General features: G+C 38.4%; 1 protein-coding gene across 3 annotated transcripts in view; it reads left to right on the forward strand.

Moving 5' to 3' along the window:
* Positions 1-16,082, forward strand: part of THOC7 (THO complex 7 homolog (Drosophila)) — a 20,055-nt gene extending 3,973 nt beyond the window's left edge. For 2 of the 3 annotated variants that reach the window (XM_010851532.1, XM_010851533.1), the window contains exons 2-8: positions 10,117-10,234; positions 10,961-11,088; positions 11,364-11,450; positions 13,229-13,286; positions 14,912-14,978; positions 15,066-15,135; positions 15,749-16,082. In XM_010851532.1, coding sequence (XP_010849834.1) covers positions 10,980-11,088; positions 11,364-11,450; positions 13,229-13,286; positions 14,912-14,978; positions 15,066-15,135; positions 15,749-15,816 — 459 coding nt within the window. In that variant the 5' untranslated portion in view covers positions 10,117-10,234; positions 10,961-10,979 and the 3' untranslated portion in view covers positions 15,817-16,082. Of the gene's footprint in view, positions 1-2,482; positions 2,552-10,116; positions 10,235-10,960; positions 11,089-11,363; positions 11,451-13,228; positions 13,287-14,911; positions 14,979-15,065; positions 15,136-15,748 lie in introns of all 3 variants that reach the window. The other variant, XM_010851531.1, reaches the window with a different exon arrangement.
* The last annotated feature ends 244 nt before the right edge of the window (positions 16,083-16,326 follow it).

Below are 16,326 nucleotides of genomic sequence, written 5' to 3' on the forward strand. Positions count from 1 at the left end.
TCCTGCCTTTTCTGCCTGGTGACTGGCCATTTATTCTTCAGGACCCATATCAAATAGTCTTCTCTGCTCTTTTCAAAAACTAGTTGATCTTTCACCTGTTAACCACATTATTTTATTATATTTCTGCTATATCCCTCAATATACTTAATTTACTTACATGGTGTGTTCCAGAAAATATTTAAAGCAGTTAATTATAATGAGACAACATTAAAATAAATGGATGATAGGGTCTTCCCTGATAGTCAGGTGGTTAAGATTCCACACTTCCAATGCAGGGGGCACAGGTTCAATCCCTGGTTGGGGAACTAACATCCCACATGCCTCACAAGGTGGGCCTTAGAAGTGATCAGAGAGTTTCAAGTGGTCATCTTTTGGATCATTCCGGGTTTCTGTGTAGAGAATGAGTTGTAGGAAGGCAAGAATGGAAGCAGGGAGGCCAAGGAGAGGTGGTCCAAGTGAGAAACCAGGTGGGCTCTGATTAGGATGATGGCGGTGGGGACGACTGAGAGTGGTGGCCTCCACATCCTCAGCCTCCTGAAGGGTTCTTGGAGAAGTTCCAGTACCTGTTTCTGGAGACTTGAGGAGGGCGGATGTCCTCTCGCCAATCTGAGTGCCTGGTCAGGTGCTGTGCCTTCATGTAATCCTTACATCCGGGTTTGCCTATACAAGTGGACTGGGAGCTCTTGGAAGAGAAAGTCTTTATATCCTGTGCAAGGACACAATGGTTAATTGGAGCAATAATCTGCCCTCCTCTAAGGGAAGGAAAGAGATACTATATTGTTATCTATAGATACTGAACTTAGATGGCATCACCAACTCAATGAACATGAATTGGAGCGAGCTCTGGGAGACTGAAGACCAGGGAAGCCTGGCGTGCTGCTGCCACCAGGTTGCAAAGGTTTGGACATGACTTAGTGACCTTAGTGACTGAACAGCAACAACTGAACTATAAGTGTTATCCCTAGAAGCATCATCTGTGCATGGACAAGTGGAGGTCCCGGGAAGTTAATGGCTTATCGTCACAAAGCCATTCTCTCTCCTTCCTTGTTGCCACCCCAGCATTTTGGCTAACAGGAAAAACAGTTTAGATGTTGTCACTGTTAATGTAAACTATGTTCACAGTTTGTATTTTGTATGTTAATTTAAAGGGTGTTAAACAGTGTTAGAACCTAATAGAAGGCATTTCAGAAGCACTTTTTGCAGTACAGAGAACATTAGGTATATGTCTTGATCTGCCAGAGCAACAGATGGATGATAAGAAGGGCAGTGGGGAGCGGGATGTGGCTGTACACTCCGTTTAATAGAGCTTGTTGGTTTTGACAAGTGTTGCTTTTTTTTTTTAATTAGAAAGTATAATGCATGGATAATACGCCTGTTAAAACTTGAAATAATGGTTTTTAACATGCCCGTGAACAACATGACAGAATAACAGAATGCCATTGTGACTTTCTAATAATGTAGTTGTGTATATTTTCCTCTAACTACAGAGATGACACTTTTCATCTATAAAAGGAAGATAATAATACATACTTTATTGGGTTTTTCCATGGATGAAGTGTGATTAATATATGTAAAGCACTTCAAAGTTGAGTGGCCATTTAATTGATTGTCCAAACCAGGACACTTTTCAGAGTGAAAGGAAGCAGGAGGTATGGTCATCAAATAGGAGTGTACAAACACTGTGTCTGCTGCTGTTCCGATTTCAGTTGTTGATCCAATGTTAATTAAACATTTGTAGCCAAAGGGTTTGTTTGACTTTTTTTTTTTTCCACAAGTACCAATGGATTTGCCCACTTTGTTCTCTCTTCTGTGGTCCCAGCACAGGGGTTACTGAAGCAGTTCAAATATTAAATAATATTTCTTTAGCCAAGATAAAAGGCATCTCAAAGTGGGATTGGAGTTTCAACCTTGACTTGATTAGGGTCATATTCTAAACATTTAAATATATTTAGAGAAAAACCAGAAATGGTGAGGGACAGGGAAGCCTGGCACGTTGCAGTCCATGGGGTCGCAAAGAGGCGGACACGACTTGGCGACAGAATAGCGACAACAGAGAAAAACAAAGGACCTCAGCATTGATTTTTCTTTTTTCATTTTTAATGTAATTGTGGCTTTTGTCATTTACTTTGGTATCAGGAATTTATTTAGACTGGGCCTAAGTGTCTCTGGAGAGATCCCTTTTTACATGGATGAATCAAAGCACCTTACTCTTTCCACTTGACTTTTTTGTGTCTTAACATTGGTGGCATAGTTGTTTTAATGATTTTAAGCTTCTTGAAAGGAGGGGCTCGGTATTATTTCACCAGGAGGAATCCAGTGCAGTGGGATATACGTAATGCAGCTTAATAATCCATAAGGCGTGGTGATCTAGTGATGAACATAACAGGAATCTGCACACATGTTGTTTTGATATGGCTTAGTCCCTCCTCTTGTTAATAGGTCAGATCAAACCAGTTTCTTTTTTGTTGTTAACACGTCACAGATTTACTAAAGAACACTGATGAGAATTTTCAATACAGAAAAAATGAAGAAAAACACCTCAAAATGACCAGTAAGTTCTCTATCAAATAACGACTCTTAATACTGTGAGGAAGAAAAGTGGTACATGTCAGGAAATCCAGGAAGAAATGCCCCAAGGGACAGTGAAAACCTTCCCCTCTTCACCTTCCACAGCTCAGCCCAGCCCCCAGTGGCAGTTACTGTAAGGTTTTTCTTGTGTACCCTTCCAGAATGATTATTAAATGCCATCAAAGGTAAAAAGCATCTTCTCTGGTGTCAAACTCCTGAGTGTGAGTCCCAGCTCCACTCCTACTTCTTATGGCATTTAATTTGCACAAGTAACTTCCAGTCCCTTCGGGCTCTTGTGAAACTAAATGAGCATATTGTAAGCATTAGTTAGTTGGTGAACCAGTATGCATATGTAAAGTTTTACACAAATATTTGCATGCTGTTCTGAACTATACTTCCATAATTAATGATACATCTTTGAGTTCTTTCTAATACCTTTTGGGGCTCCTCCTACCTTATTCTTTTGTGATATTCTACTAGTTTTTTAATCAATCCCCTTCTAAATGTTTTTTGTTATTTTCCTTTTTTTTTTTTTAACTTTTATAAATAGTATGACAGTGGAGATATTTGCATAGTTGTCTTTGTACACAGTGGGAATCACTTCTAGAAGACAGGTTTCAAAAGTATCTGTATTTTTAATACAAATTGCTACATTGGTTTCCTAGTAGCCAGCTGTTTTTTCCTCTGTAATCTTATCTCCAGTTATCCCTTCCTGTGGTTTTCAGTTTGTATCCAGAGTGTTTAGGAACACTAAGAAAAAGCCAGCGGTTCATTTGTGTACTTTCAGAATATCTTGCTAAAGAGCCTTTAGAAAGGAAATGCTGATCCTCACTGAGAGATCACAGAATTGCTATTTCTGAAAAGCAGGTGAGATTGGGAGCTGTGAGGTCTAGCAGACTGGGAGGCACTTTGACAGTAGCTTCCCTGGTGGCTCAGAGGTTAAAGCGTCTGCCTGCATTGCAGGAGACCTGGGTTCAATCCCTGGGTTGGAAAGATCCCCTGGAGAAGGAAATGGCAACCCACTCCAGTATTCTTCCCTGGAGAATCCCATGGACGTAGGAACCTGGTGGGCTACAGTCCATCAGGTCACAATGAGTCGGACACAACTGAGTGACTTCACTTAACCCTAGGGGGAAGTTAATGACAGGCTCTTACCTGTTGTCAAGCCTTGACCTGTCCCTAAAGCAAGAGTTGTGGAACTTAGCCCACTATTATCTTCCAAATTGTCCTTTTCTTTCCTTTTTTGAACATCTGCTCCAAGAGGCTATGAAAACTTGTTCTGTAATCAAGGTTTTAATAGCCACTTTGAGGGAATAACAATTAGTTTGTGAAAGCAGTGTTAGTATGGGTTTATGAGAGATTGTCCTTTCCACACTAAAATGAGAAAACAACTGCGATGGCTGTGTCAGTCAGCCAGAGGCTTGGAAATGGAGAGCGGGTTTAATAACTGTAAAGGAGTCATTGCTTCCAGCCTGTTTATGAAGAGTTAGGTATTAAAATCTAACCCTGTAAAATGGCTTTCTTGAGACCTATTTAGCATGTTAAGCAGCTTTGTATTCTAGTTAGAGGATGGGATATAAGACAGGAAAGGGTCTAAAAAAATCCATCCCAGTTTTTCAAATAAATATTTGCTTATCATCATGCTTGTGTCATAACTGATTTGAAAGTGATTTTGAATGGCAGACATTTTATAGGGTATACTTATGGTACCCATATAACTGAATCCAATAAGAAATCTTCACACAAGCCTAAAATCTAGTGGAAGGCCACCGTTCTCGGAGCAGACATTCGGTGTTTGGGGTTAAAAGCTTTTCCGAGGTGGTTTTGATCCTTGTACTCAATAAAGAAAGTGATCGTGACAACTAAGGAATGACATTGATAACACCACTGAAATAATTTCTAAACCAACTTCACTGTTCTTACAGGTACACCAAGGGCCTCCTGATTTAATATTACTATTCAGATTGATTACAGAGAGCTTCAGGCATGATGATAATTTATGAAGTCAATGCATATAGTAAACAGAACATGTTTAGTTTAGTTGGCTCTAGACTGGACACATGTTTAGTGTGTCCAGTCTAGAGCTAACTGATGAGGTACAATTAAACAATGCTCATGTCGTACATGCCAGGAACCATCAGCAGCTGGCCATCCTTAAATTTAAAAAGAGCAGAGAAATTTCAGACAAGCAACTTACCCTTTTAATTTGTTGCTGTTGGAGCTATGCTCTGTACTTTATATATATATATATAATTTCAGTCCTCCTCATCCCCACAGACTTTCCTAGGCAGCAACTACTTATGCTGTTTAAGCTAGAAATACAGTGACCTTACAGCATGAAGCTTAAGACAAGCGAATTTGTGACAAGTCGTAACTGTGCAGAACTTTCTATGCATCTTATGTATCAGTATATAGGTGTATCTGTAGATACAGCTCCAGCATTTATTCAGTTTCACATTACTTTGGGAATTAAATTTTACATGAAGATAAGAGTAACTGCTTTTTTTCTTTTTTGTTTTCCTATAGTGAACAGGCCCTTGTATACTTTATTTCCATAAGGTTTCACAGCAGTCCTATGAAGTGGATCGTTTTATTCCCATTTTTACAGATGAAGTTAAAAGTTGGTCACTCACACAAACTAAACACTGTGGACTAACCAGAACACTGGCCCCAGTTTGGGACTTGGGGTCTGGCTGTGAAGAAATGCTCTGTAGACGAAAGAGGGATCAGGCTCCAGCAGGAGAGAGACCTTGAGGGCCTGGACAGCACGTCCCCTGTGCTACAGAACTGATCAGCCTGCACTGCTCGTGCCAGCCAGTTGGTCCTGGCTCCTGCCTTTTCCTAACCAAGTCTCTGTTGAGCCCTCGTCTGCCTTCCAGGACCTGTGACTCTGATCTCTGCTTTAATTCACACTCTTTTAGCTCCTTCAGTGGGCATATGCTTTGGGAGCCTCCTAACTAGCCTCCCTGCCTGTGGGCGCTTCACAGCTGCACCCCATTTTGTACACTTGATCCTCCTAGAAAGTCCCTTCACAAATCTCCAGCAACTCCAACTTGTTGCCTGCCAATAGGATCTGAGTCTACCAGTGTGTCACTCACTACTGTGGACTTCCACAATCTGACCCAGAGGTCAGCGCATACTGCCTGTATGCGCTTGGGTCTTGACATCAGTCTCCAGGCCCCCAGACTTCTTAGTGTCCTAGAAGAGTGCTCACATCCCAGACCCAGCCTTGCAATCCCCACCTCTGCCTTAGCTCACAGCTTTCTCCCTGCCTGTTGTAGGTGAGGTGGAGAAAGACATGATTTTAGGTTGCTTGCTTTCTTTTCCTTCCTTCCACTTTAGTTGAAGTATAATTGATACACTAAGAACTACATGTGTTGTGTATAATTTGATGCAGTCGTGTGCTGTGCTTAGCCACTCAGGCGTGTCCGACTCTTTGCAACACTATGGACTATAGCCCGCTAGGCTCCTCTGTCCATGGGGATTCTCCAGGCAAGAATACTGGAGTGGGTTGCCATGCCCTCCTCCAGGGGATCTTCCTGACCCAGGAATCGAACTGGGGTCTCTTGCATTGCAGGCGATTCTTTACCAGCTGAGCTATCAGATACAAACACCTATGATACCATCACCACAGTCATAGCTTTCTTTATTTTGCAAACATCAACTAACAAATTTTGAGTACTATATGGTTCAAAAATGAATATAAGACATATTTTCAAAAATATAAGACCTGGTTCAAAAATCAAGTAATATAAGACATCTTCCAGCCTGTCCTCTAGCTACCCAACTTACACTGCTCGATTCTTTGGTAACTCCTTATAGCAGCTTCCTGTATATCATTCCAGTATATCTATGTGAACATCAGCACATATGAATATACTTATTTCCCTACTTTTATATGAAAAGAAACGTGCCATAAACAGGATTCTTCACCTTGCTCTTTTAACAGGTTGTATTAAGTGGTCTTCCTTTCAGTATACACAGTTTTCCTCATTCTTTGTTTTTTATAACTTTATATTATTTTATCATATTCTTATACCAAAATTTATATACTTAATCTGCTGCCAATGAGCATGTCATATTGCATATGGGCAAGTATATCTAGGATTTTGGGGGTCAAAGAATAGATACTGTTAAAATGCCTTTTAGCTTTTTCTTTTTTTGACCAATGATGGTCATGTATCAGAAGAGCAGCTTTAGGGACTTCCCTGGCAGTCTAGTGGTTAAGTCTCCATGCTTCCAGGGAATGGGTTCAGTCCCTGGTCAGGGAACTAAGATCCCACAAGCCAAGGGGGAGGGCCAAAAAAAGGGGGGAAAAAGCAGCTTAAAATCCTCTTTCCCTGTTCCCCCCGAGCTAAAGGAAGCTCTCCTAATCTCCTGCCATGTGTCGGTATCACTTAACTATCTCAGCCTCCTCTGCATGTGTGTGCATTCATTTTGTGTGTTATGTCTCCAGCTAGAGTGAAGGAACGCTTGTCTTTACTTCATGTCCTCAAGAGGTTAGGCTGGCACCTATGGACACTGCTGCTCATTGATCAGATATTCATGTCTTTTGTCTAGGAAGGGAAATCTCTGCTATGGACCTGAAGATAGGATGGTTCCATGTTTGTCCTTGTTAGTGTTTTATTGAGACAAAGCTATTTGGAGGGCAGATGTTCCCAGGCAGGCACCACAAATCCAATTTTAAAATATTTATTGAGCATCAGAAATGTAAAGATACAGTGTGAGAGACTGAAGAGGAAACAGAATGAACAGGACATAGGATGGGTCCCAGTGAACCTTTTCCCCAAGTTTATTTGGCGTGTATAATGCTTTAAACATTTTTCAAAAATTTTTGTAATTGGGATATTACGTACATACGTAAAACAAGTGCACAGATCTTAAGTGTACAGCTGAAAAGAACACAAAATGTTCTGGAAACATTTTCAGTTAGTCACCAAACTTTAAAAATCCCTTGAAAAACCAGATCTGGTCATAACCTCTCGCTTTAGGTACTCAATCCTCAATTTCCCTACTTCATGTTTCCTACATTCATTTACATTTGACATCCATTGTCCTCCATAAAGGAGGGTTCCTAGTTATCTGGGAGGAAGATGGGGTTTCTTGGGGGCTTGAAAGAGTAGAGGTAGGAAGATCAAAAATAAACTAAATAGCATCAATTGACCACTGGACTGCTCACCCACTGACCGTTTACTTTTAACAAAGTTAAAACACGATTGTGACTTTATAAAAAAATCAATTTCATTTTCTGAATTTTAATCTCTGCCAGGACTGTGTTTTGCCTCAGTCTCCTCAAATAACATTGCTGCTGCTGCTGCTAAGTCACTTCAGTCATGTCTGACTCTGTGTGACCCCATAGACGGCAGCCCACCAGGCTCCCCCGTCCCTGGGATTCTCCAGGCAAGAACACTGGAGTGGGTTGCCATTTCCTTCTCCAATGCATGAAAGTGAAAAGTGAAAGTGAAGTCCCTCAGTCGCGTCTGACTCTCAGCGACCCCGTGGACTACAGCCCACCAGGCTCCTCCATCCATGGGATTTTCCAGGCAAGAGTACTAGAGTGGGGTGCCATTGCCTTCTCCTCAAATAACATTATTGGTGCTTAAAAGAGGAAACCATTAGTTTATATCTTTCAGTGTAAAATTAAAACACTTGATGAATCCATAGCTTGAGCCGTCTGTCACAGCCATGACTCTGAGAACAAAACCCAATTCTAAACATGTTTATCTGATGTTGTCACAGAATAGATTTTAAAACTAGGGGGAAAAAAAAAAAAAACTGGACCCATCTGCCTTCCAAAGTTTATCTCCACTGCACCTGCACTCGAAAATACTTCCGCCTACACACAGGAATTATTGTTTCAAGATTTTGCTGTTGATTCATCATGCAGGTTCTCTAGGAATTATTCACACTTTAAAAATTATTTTTTAAATGCCTGCATATGGTTAAAAAAAAAAGACAATCCTATAAAATCATAAAAATTAAATCTCATCCTCTGTAATACCTCTTAGCAGAAATAGCCACTATTACCAGTTTCTTATGAATCCTTCCAAAGATATTTGCTGAATACATAGACACGTGTGTGATGGGCGCATCACACAGCGTGTGTGATGGGCGATACACAGCTGGCCTCCTTGTTTTCTACACAAATGGCAGCAAACTACGTGCTTCTCTGCACCTGTGTTATTTTCATTTTACTTAACATAGCTAAGGAGATTTTTATGATATTAATATATACATCCACACTATTTTTTTTTTGGCTGAATCTTACTACCTCTTTTTAAAAACGTGCGATTCAGCAATTATCTATTTATGTATGTATGTCTGTCTCTTTATTGGCCCCCATTCGAGGCATGTGGGATCTTAGTTCCCCAACCAGGAATCAAACCCATGCCCCCTGCAATGGTAGCATGGAATCTTAACCCTGGACTGCTGGGCAAGTCCCTGCATATTATTACACTTAACAACTGTTTTATATTTAGCCAGTCTCTTCCTGGTGAATGTTTAGGTTTGCCGTCTTCCTACTACAAGCAGCACTCTTAAGAACAATCCTTTTACATTTATCTTGGTGCATGGGTGCACATGCATCTACAGGATGATTTCCTAGAACTGGACTAATGGGGTCAAAAAGCTATATGTATTTGGAAGATTATCTGATTGTCCAGCTGCTTTGCAAAGAGCACACCACTTACATTCTATCAGTGTATGTAAGTGTGATTTCTCAACACACTTACCATCACTTATTATCAGGTCTTTTGATCTTTACCAATCTGAAAGATGAAAATGATATCTTACTGTGGTTTCAACTTGCACATCTCTTGTTATGATCCAGCATTATCTTGTCCAGGAGGAACACTAGCTCAGGGCTGCCAAGCAAGCCCACTGCGGCCCTACTTTTTACTCAGCATTGTCATCTGCACTGCTTTTCTATTCATTTTTCTCTTTTTCTTTTCCTTGTAGCAAAAGGGAGACAGACATTAAAAAAAAAAAAAAAAGTCCTCACGAGGAAAGAAACGTTACAATTACTAAATTACAACCCCCCCAAAATTTCTTTTTCTCTGACACACCTCATTCTCTTTTTCTAGTCTCCCACTATGTCTTTCGATCTTTTCTCTCTGTTCCTTTTACTAGTACCTTACAGTACTCAACGACATGAATGCTTCAGGCTTTCTTTTGTCTGAACAGGTTTTGCCCAAAAAGTTTCTCCAAGAATTATTGACTTATTTCTTTGGTAGTACCTGAAAATTATTTTTACTCTACAGCCTGACAATAAAATGTCCGTTCTGTGAGGGCAAGGCTTTTCCCTGCTATAACCGCAGCCCCTAAAACATATATATGTATGGAAATTATATTAAAACCTACCTAACGTAAAATTGACCATTTTAATTCTTTTAAGAACAGTCTTTTATGTACAGTGCAGTGGCATCAAGTACACTTACATTTCAGTAGTTTTCTTCTAGATAAATGAATGTGTAGTGGTGTTGCTTATTTGTCCCTGAAAGTGAACAGGAACCAGATAGTCATTTTAATTCACATTATTCTGTCCTCCAGACGAAGTCATACGGAAGCGTCTCCTAATCGATGGAGATGGTGCTGGAGATGATCGGAGAATTAATCTGCTGGTGAAAAGTTTCATTAAATGGTGCAACTCAGGATCTCAGGAAGAGGGGTATTTCATGTTGCTGCCGTTTCTATACTAATGTCCTGCTGTGATTTTTTTTTTAGGCCATACATATAGTGCTGTCAGTTTTTCATATTTTCACTCATTAACAGAGTCCAGAGTAGGTTTTTCTGGCCTTCCCTTCAGAGGCTACTTTTGTGTTTATTAAAATGTGCAGAAGGTGCAGTGATAAGAATTGAGGGTTAAATTCAGACTTATTACTTTGGTCCCTTTTAAAAGCAGATAAATGTGTAGTAAGACAAAATACTTAAATGAAATTTTCTCTATTTTTTAAAAATGCACTAATAAAGTTGCTGCAAGCTTTTATATATTTGATAAATTTCTAACTTAAAGAGTTTTTTCATCATTTGAATTAGCTTTTCACATAGATAAATAATTAGAGTGAAAAAATTGAGAACAGAATTGTGATAATAAAAACCATCTTAAAACATTTTAAAAAGGCTATTAAGCAAAATTCAACAAATAGTTGTTTGAATTAAACTTACATTGCTAACAACTACAGTCCCATCTTTACATTTGTAACTAATACAGTTTATAAATTCAAGTAAACCACATTTGGAAAAAGAAAACCTAAGGGACAGATATTTCAAATTATTTTAAATAAAGCATATTCTCTCAGAACCTGGCATAATTAACTTAGCAAAGGTGTGCCTGCATTGTAATGATTCAGCTGGAAATCCACAAAATGTTTATTCTCTTTCTCTTTTATGTTAGATACAGCCAGTACCAACGTATGCTGAGCACGCTGTCCCAGTGTGAATTTTCAATGGGCAAAACTTTGCTGGTATATGATATGAATCTCAGAGAAATGGAAAATTATGAAAAAATTTACAAAGAGATAGGTAAGGAAACAAAGTAATTGTTTCTGTCTGTAATTTTAATTTTTATGGGCTAAGGGAAACAATATTTACTAACATTTTTCTCTGGTTAGTGGTCGAATAATAACATTAATAGAAAGACTATGTTCTAATATGATATTATTCTTTTGAGTTACAGCTGTGTATTAATGCCAGCATCTGTTTTCAGCAAGGAAACTAAATTTAAAAACGCATTTTAAAACTGAAAATGGAGATTATTCATGTTGTTATAAGTATCTTAAAAAAAACTTTTTATATAGAATGTAGCATTGCTGGAGCCCATGAAAAAATTGCTGAATGCAAAAAGCAAATTCTTCAAGCAAAACGAATACGAAAAAATCGGCAAGGTAAGGGTTTTGTGGGATGTAGTGTGCAAATACTTCATTACTGACTAGTATTTTCATGCAGCTTTTAATGTGGTGAGATGAAACCTTCAGCTAGAATCGACTTAAATTATAAAAAAGAATTAGGAGACAAACTTAATTCTTTAAAACTATATTATTGTTTAAAATAGCAGAGAAGAAAGGCCATGGTAAAAAAAAAAAAAAAAAAGTTGGATTGTGTTGATTAAACAAGTATGTTTTTAAGTATTCAATTTTTTTTTTTTTTTACTGCCCTCATACCCCTTTGCCTAAATAATGTTATACAAGTACATTAGATTTAGGACTTTGTGTTTTGTGTGTGTTTAATGGAACTACATTAAAAAAAGAAATAATATAAGCCCAGTGACTTTTTTTATTAAGGACTATGCAAGCAAACATTTACAGTCTGCCTGGATTTTATTAGAATAGGAAGATTAAAGTTGTTTTCTTCCAATCTCTTTTGTTCTTAATTAACGTCTGCCTTATTTTAGTTCATATCAACTAGTTCAAAATAATTTTAATGGCAGAGATATAATTTTAATGCTCCTCCTATAATGTAATTTGAAAGGAAGATGAAAAATATAATGTAAAGTCACAACTGTGACATATACATGAAAGATATAGAAAATGTTAATGATTATTTTGGAGTTGTGGAGTTTTATCATTTAGGTTTTGTTGTTGTTATTTATATTGAACATGTATTATTTTGTAGTCCAAAAATATTTTATTAAAAATCACACTTATATTGAATTAATACACTGTCAACAAACAATTTTACTTTTTAATGAGTTAATTAAGATGATGTTCAATTCCTTATTTTTAAAAGATGGTTTTTTAATTCAGTCTAAAATGCATGTGGTCAGGTTGCAGTGGCCAATTTAGAGCAGGATATACCAACTTATTTAAGAACTAATATCAATTGTAAAAAAAATTTTACAGTGTTTTGGTAGATTAATGAGGCTTTTAAGTAAATGCTGCCATATATCATTTCATAGGAAAAGTTAACAAGAGATACATGACTTACCTTGGAGGTCTTAGTGGAGCAGAAACAACGTTCCTGAATTATAAATCATTTCTAAGTTTATGAGATCTTTACCTTTGAAATGAGTGAGAAGTATAATTTCCCCTTGTCTAAGATTTGAAACTAATTGTAGGATACCTTGTTAATTAATTATAGATCACCTTGTTGGACTTCCCTGGTGGCTCAGACAGTAAAGTGTCTGCCCGCAGTGCGGGAGACCTGGGTTCGATCCCTAGGTCGGGAAGATCCTGTGGAGAAGGAAATGGTAACCCACTCTAGTACTCTTGCCTGGAAAATTCCGTGAACTGAGGAGCCTGGTAGGCTACAGTCCATGGGGCCACAAAGAGTCGGACACAACTGAGCGACTTCACTTTCACTTTCTTGGTCTTCTATTTGCTGGGCAAATAATAAGATTCTCTTATGTTCAGACTCAGTCTAGTTGATGATCAATAATGACTTAAGTTCACTTTCTCTTATGCCAGCCCCCGTATTCTACCCAGGAATGCGTAAATGGAAACAGAGTAGGAGCTAAAATCCTTGTTTGGAACATACTTTTGAAGTCATGAATTGTTGCAGTTATAATTGAATGAGAGGAAGCTGGCAATACTCCGCATATCCTTCAATGTTTCCACTTCTTTATCTACTAGGAAAATAATTAGGAGAGATTTGTGATGTTAGACATTTTGTTTTGATATCCAGGTTTGAAATATCTTATTTTGGTAAATATTTTTGTATCTTTCAGAATATGATGCACTGGCAAAAGTGATCCAGCATCATCCAGACAGGCATGAGACATTAAAGTAAGTTTAGAGCTTTACTCTGAAAAGAACTAATCTTTATACATAAATGTTTACATACTAGTCTACACGTTCCATTTCTATGGGAATATATCATATGTTTCAAAAAATAGGGGTCAACCTTAAAAATTACAGATTCTAATACCACTTGATGAGATTTTTCCTTCTGCTAACCTTGCTGCCTATAGTTCTAAAATAAATGCATGTAATATGTATCAATACAAAAACAGATAAGAGAAGGTAATGGCACCCCACTCCAGTACTCTTGCCTGGAAAATCCCATGGACGGAAGAGCCTGGAAGGCTGCAGTCCATGAGGTTGCTAGGAGTCGGACACAACTGAGCGACTTCACTTTCACTTTTCACTTTCATGCATTGGAGAGGAAAATGGCAACCCACTCCAGTGTTCTTGCCTGGAGAATCCCAGGGACGGGGGAGCCTGGTGGGCTGCCGTCTATGGGGTCGCACAGAGTCGGACATGACTGAAGCGACTTAGCAGCAGCAGCAGCAGCAACAGAATATGGTCTACTTATCACTAAGTCGCTAAGTCGCTTCAGTCGTGTCCGACTCTGTGCGATCCCATAGACGGCAGCCCACCAGGCTCCACCGTCCCTGGGATTCTCCAGGCAAGAACACTGGAGTGGGTTGCCATTTTCCTCTCCAATGCATGAAAGTGAAAAGTGAAAGTGAAGTCGCTCAGTTGTGTCCGACTCCTAGCAACCTCATGGACTGCAGCCTTCCAGGCTCCTCCGTCCATGGGATTTTCCAGGCAAGAGTACTGGAGTGGGGTGCCATTGCCTTCTCCGTGGTCTACTTATATAGAATACTAAATAGGAGTTACAGAGAATTTGGAAATAAACACTTTCCAAACACCAATTTAAAAAACAATCAGTGAAAAGGAAAACAGAAGATATATATAATGAACTTTAAATTATTACTAAGTTTCTGAAATATATACAGAATAATAATCATTTATAAAAGTTAGAGCCCTCCAAATATTCTATACTGATCCTGTATATCATTGAGATACAAATATATGCATAAAAAAGGATGGTATAATATAAGGATTGCCTGAATGGAAAGTAGAGGAGGGAAAAAGGCCTGGTTCAGAGGAAAATGAAAGTGAAAGTGAAAGTGAATTTGCTCAGTGGTGTCCGACTCTTGTGACCCCATGGACTGTAGCCTACCAGGCTCCTCCACCCATGAGATTCTCCAGGCAAGAGTACTGGAGTGGGTTGCCATTTCCTTCTCCAGGGGATCTTCCCAACCCTGGGATCGAACCTGGGTCTTCCACATTCCAGGCAGACGCTTTAACCTCTGCAATTTAGCACATTTACCCACCCCCCCACACACAAAAAAAGTTTGAATTATGACAAAATGTTAAAAGGGTTTGATATCCTATTGTCAAGTTTCCTATACTTTAAAAATTATCTAAAATTTAATTTTAATGAAAATTAGTACATATTTAGAAGCTAAGGAATCACCCTTAGTTTTAAAAGTCTCATCATAATGGACGTTAGAACTCCTTATCCTTTATAATAAATACTATTATTTAGTAACTAAAAAGATATTAATTATGAATTCTTTTCTCCCAATTAGCAAAATATAACACTTTCACTTTTTTTTCAGAGAACTAGAGGCTCTGGGAAAAGAATTAGAACATCTTTCACATATTAAAGAAAGTGTTGAAGATAAGGTATTTGCATGTGATATGTATTAGTCTTTGTGTTCTGTATTGGTTTATAGATCATTTGTGTATTAATTTTTTTTCTTACTAACACAGCTGGAATTGAGACGGAAACAGTTTCATGTTCTTCTTAGTACCATCCATGAACTTCAGCAAACACTGGAAAGTAAGTAGCATGACCGTAAAATGAATGTTCATGTTGATTTTATTTTTTAAAGATGAACTTATTTTACTGCATCAGGTCTTAGTTGCAGCATGCCAACTCTTAGTTGCATCTTGAGGGATCTAGTTCCCTAACCAAGGATCAAACCCAGTTCCCCTGCATTGGGAGCACAGAGTCTTAGCCACTGGACCACCAGGGAAGTCCCTATGTAGATATTTTAATGACCAGGGGAACTTCTTTTTAAATTGAAGTGTCTCACATAAATTTTGCATTTTGATTCAACTAATGTGTGCTTAGTCACTCAGTCATGTCCGACTCTTTGCGATCCCATAGACTGTAGCCCACCAGCCTCCCCTGTCCATGGGACCCTCCAGGCAAGAACACTGAAGTGGGCCGCCATTCCCTCCTCCAGGAATTCAACTAATAACAACAACCAAAGCAGAACTTTTAAAAACCAAACCCCCTTGTGTGGGTCAGTTGCAATCATAGGCTGCCATTTTGCCATTTTTGCTTTAAATATATTCACTTATAAAGGACAAAAATGTTTTCATATATTCATCAGACATATAGTTTAAGCAAATTTGATTAGAGTTTTATGTTTCTTTTTCAACTGCAGATGATGAAAAGCTCTCAGAGGTAGAAGAAGCTCAAGAAGCAAGCATGGAAACTGATCCTAAACCATAGACCAGTAATCACTGTCCATTCCCAAGAGTGGTGAATTAGCAGTGTGATCTCAGTGTGCTTAGAATTTGTTGCGCTCTAGAGATATGTAAAGTTTTGGCAATGAACTGTTTTGCTTTTAAATGTTAATGTAGAGTTCATTCATATTTCTTCACACAGAGGAAGATGACTTCATTATATATTTGCTTTTACTGAAATGTCTTTTCTGTATTTAAAAGGTGGGAAGCAACATCCAAAATAAATGTTGAATAAAATGTTTTTAAGTCAAATATATTTGTGCTCATTGGCATTCTGATAGTTTTTAATTGGTAACATTGACTTGCTCACAAAATAAATGGAAGATAGTGAGAAGGTGACATTTCTGGAGTGTACATGAGAAAATGAGTCAGCTTTTGGAAATTGTTACCACTTTTGAAAATGAAGACCATGAACAGGCTCTCAGGAGAGCTGTACACTTGTTAAATTATGTACAGAATGTTTGTGGTGTATAAGATGCAAAGTCAATCAGTGTGT

Source organism: Bison bison, unplaced genomic scaffold (assembly GCF_000754665.1).
Source record: "Bison bison bison isolate TAMUID 2011002044 unplaced genomic scaffold, Bison_UMD1.0 scf7180017864304, whole genome shotgun sequence".
Taxonomy (NCBI): Eukaryota; Metazoa; Chordata; class Mammalia; order Artiodactyla; family Bovidae; genus Bison; species Bison bison.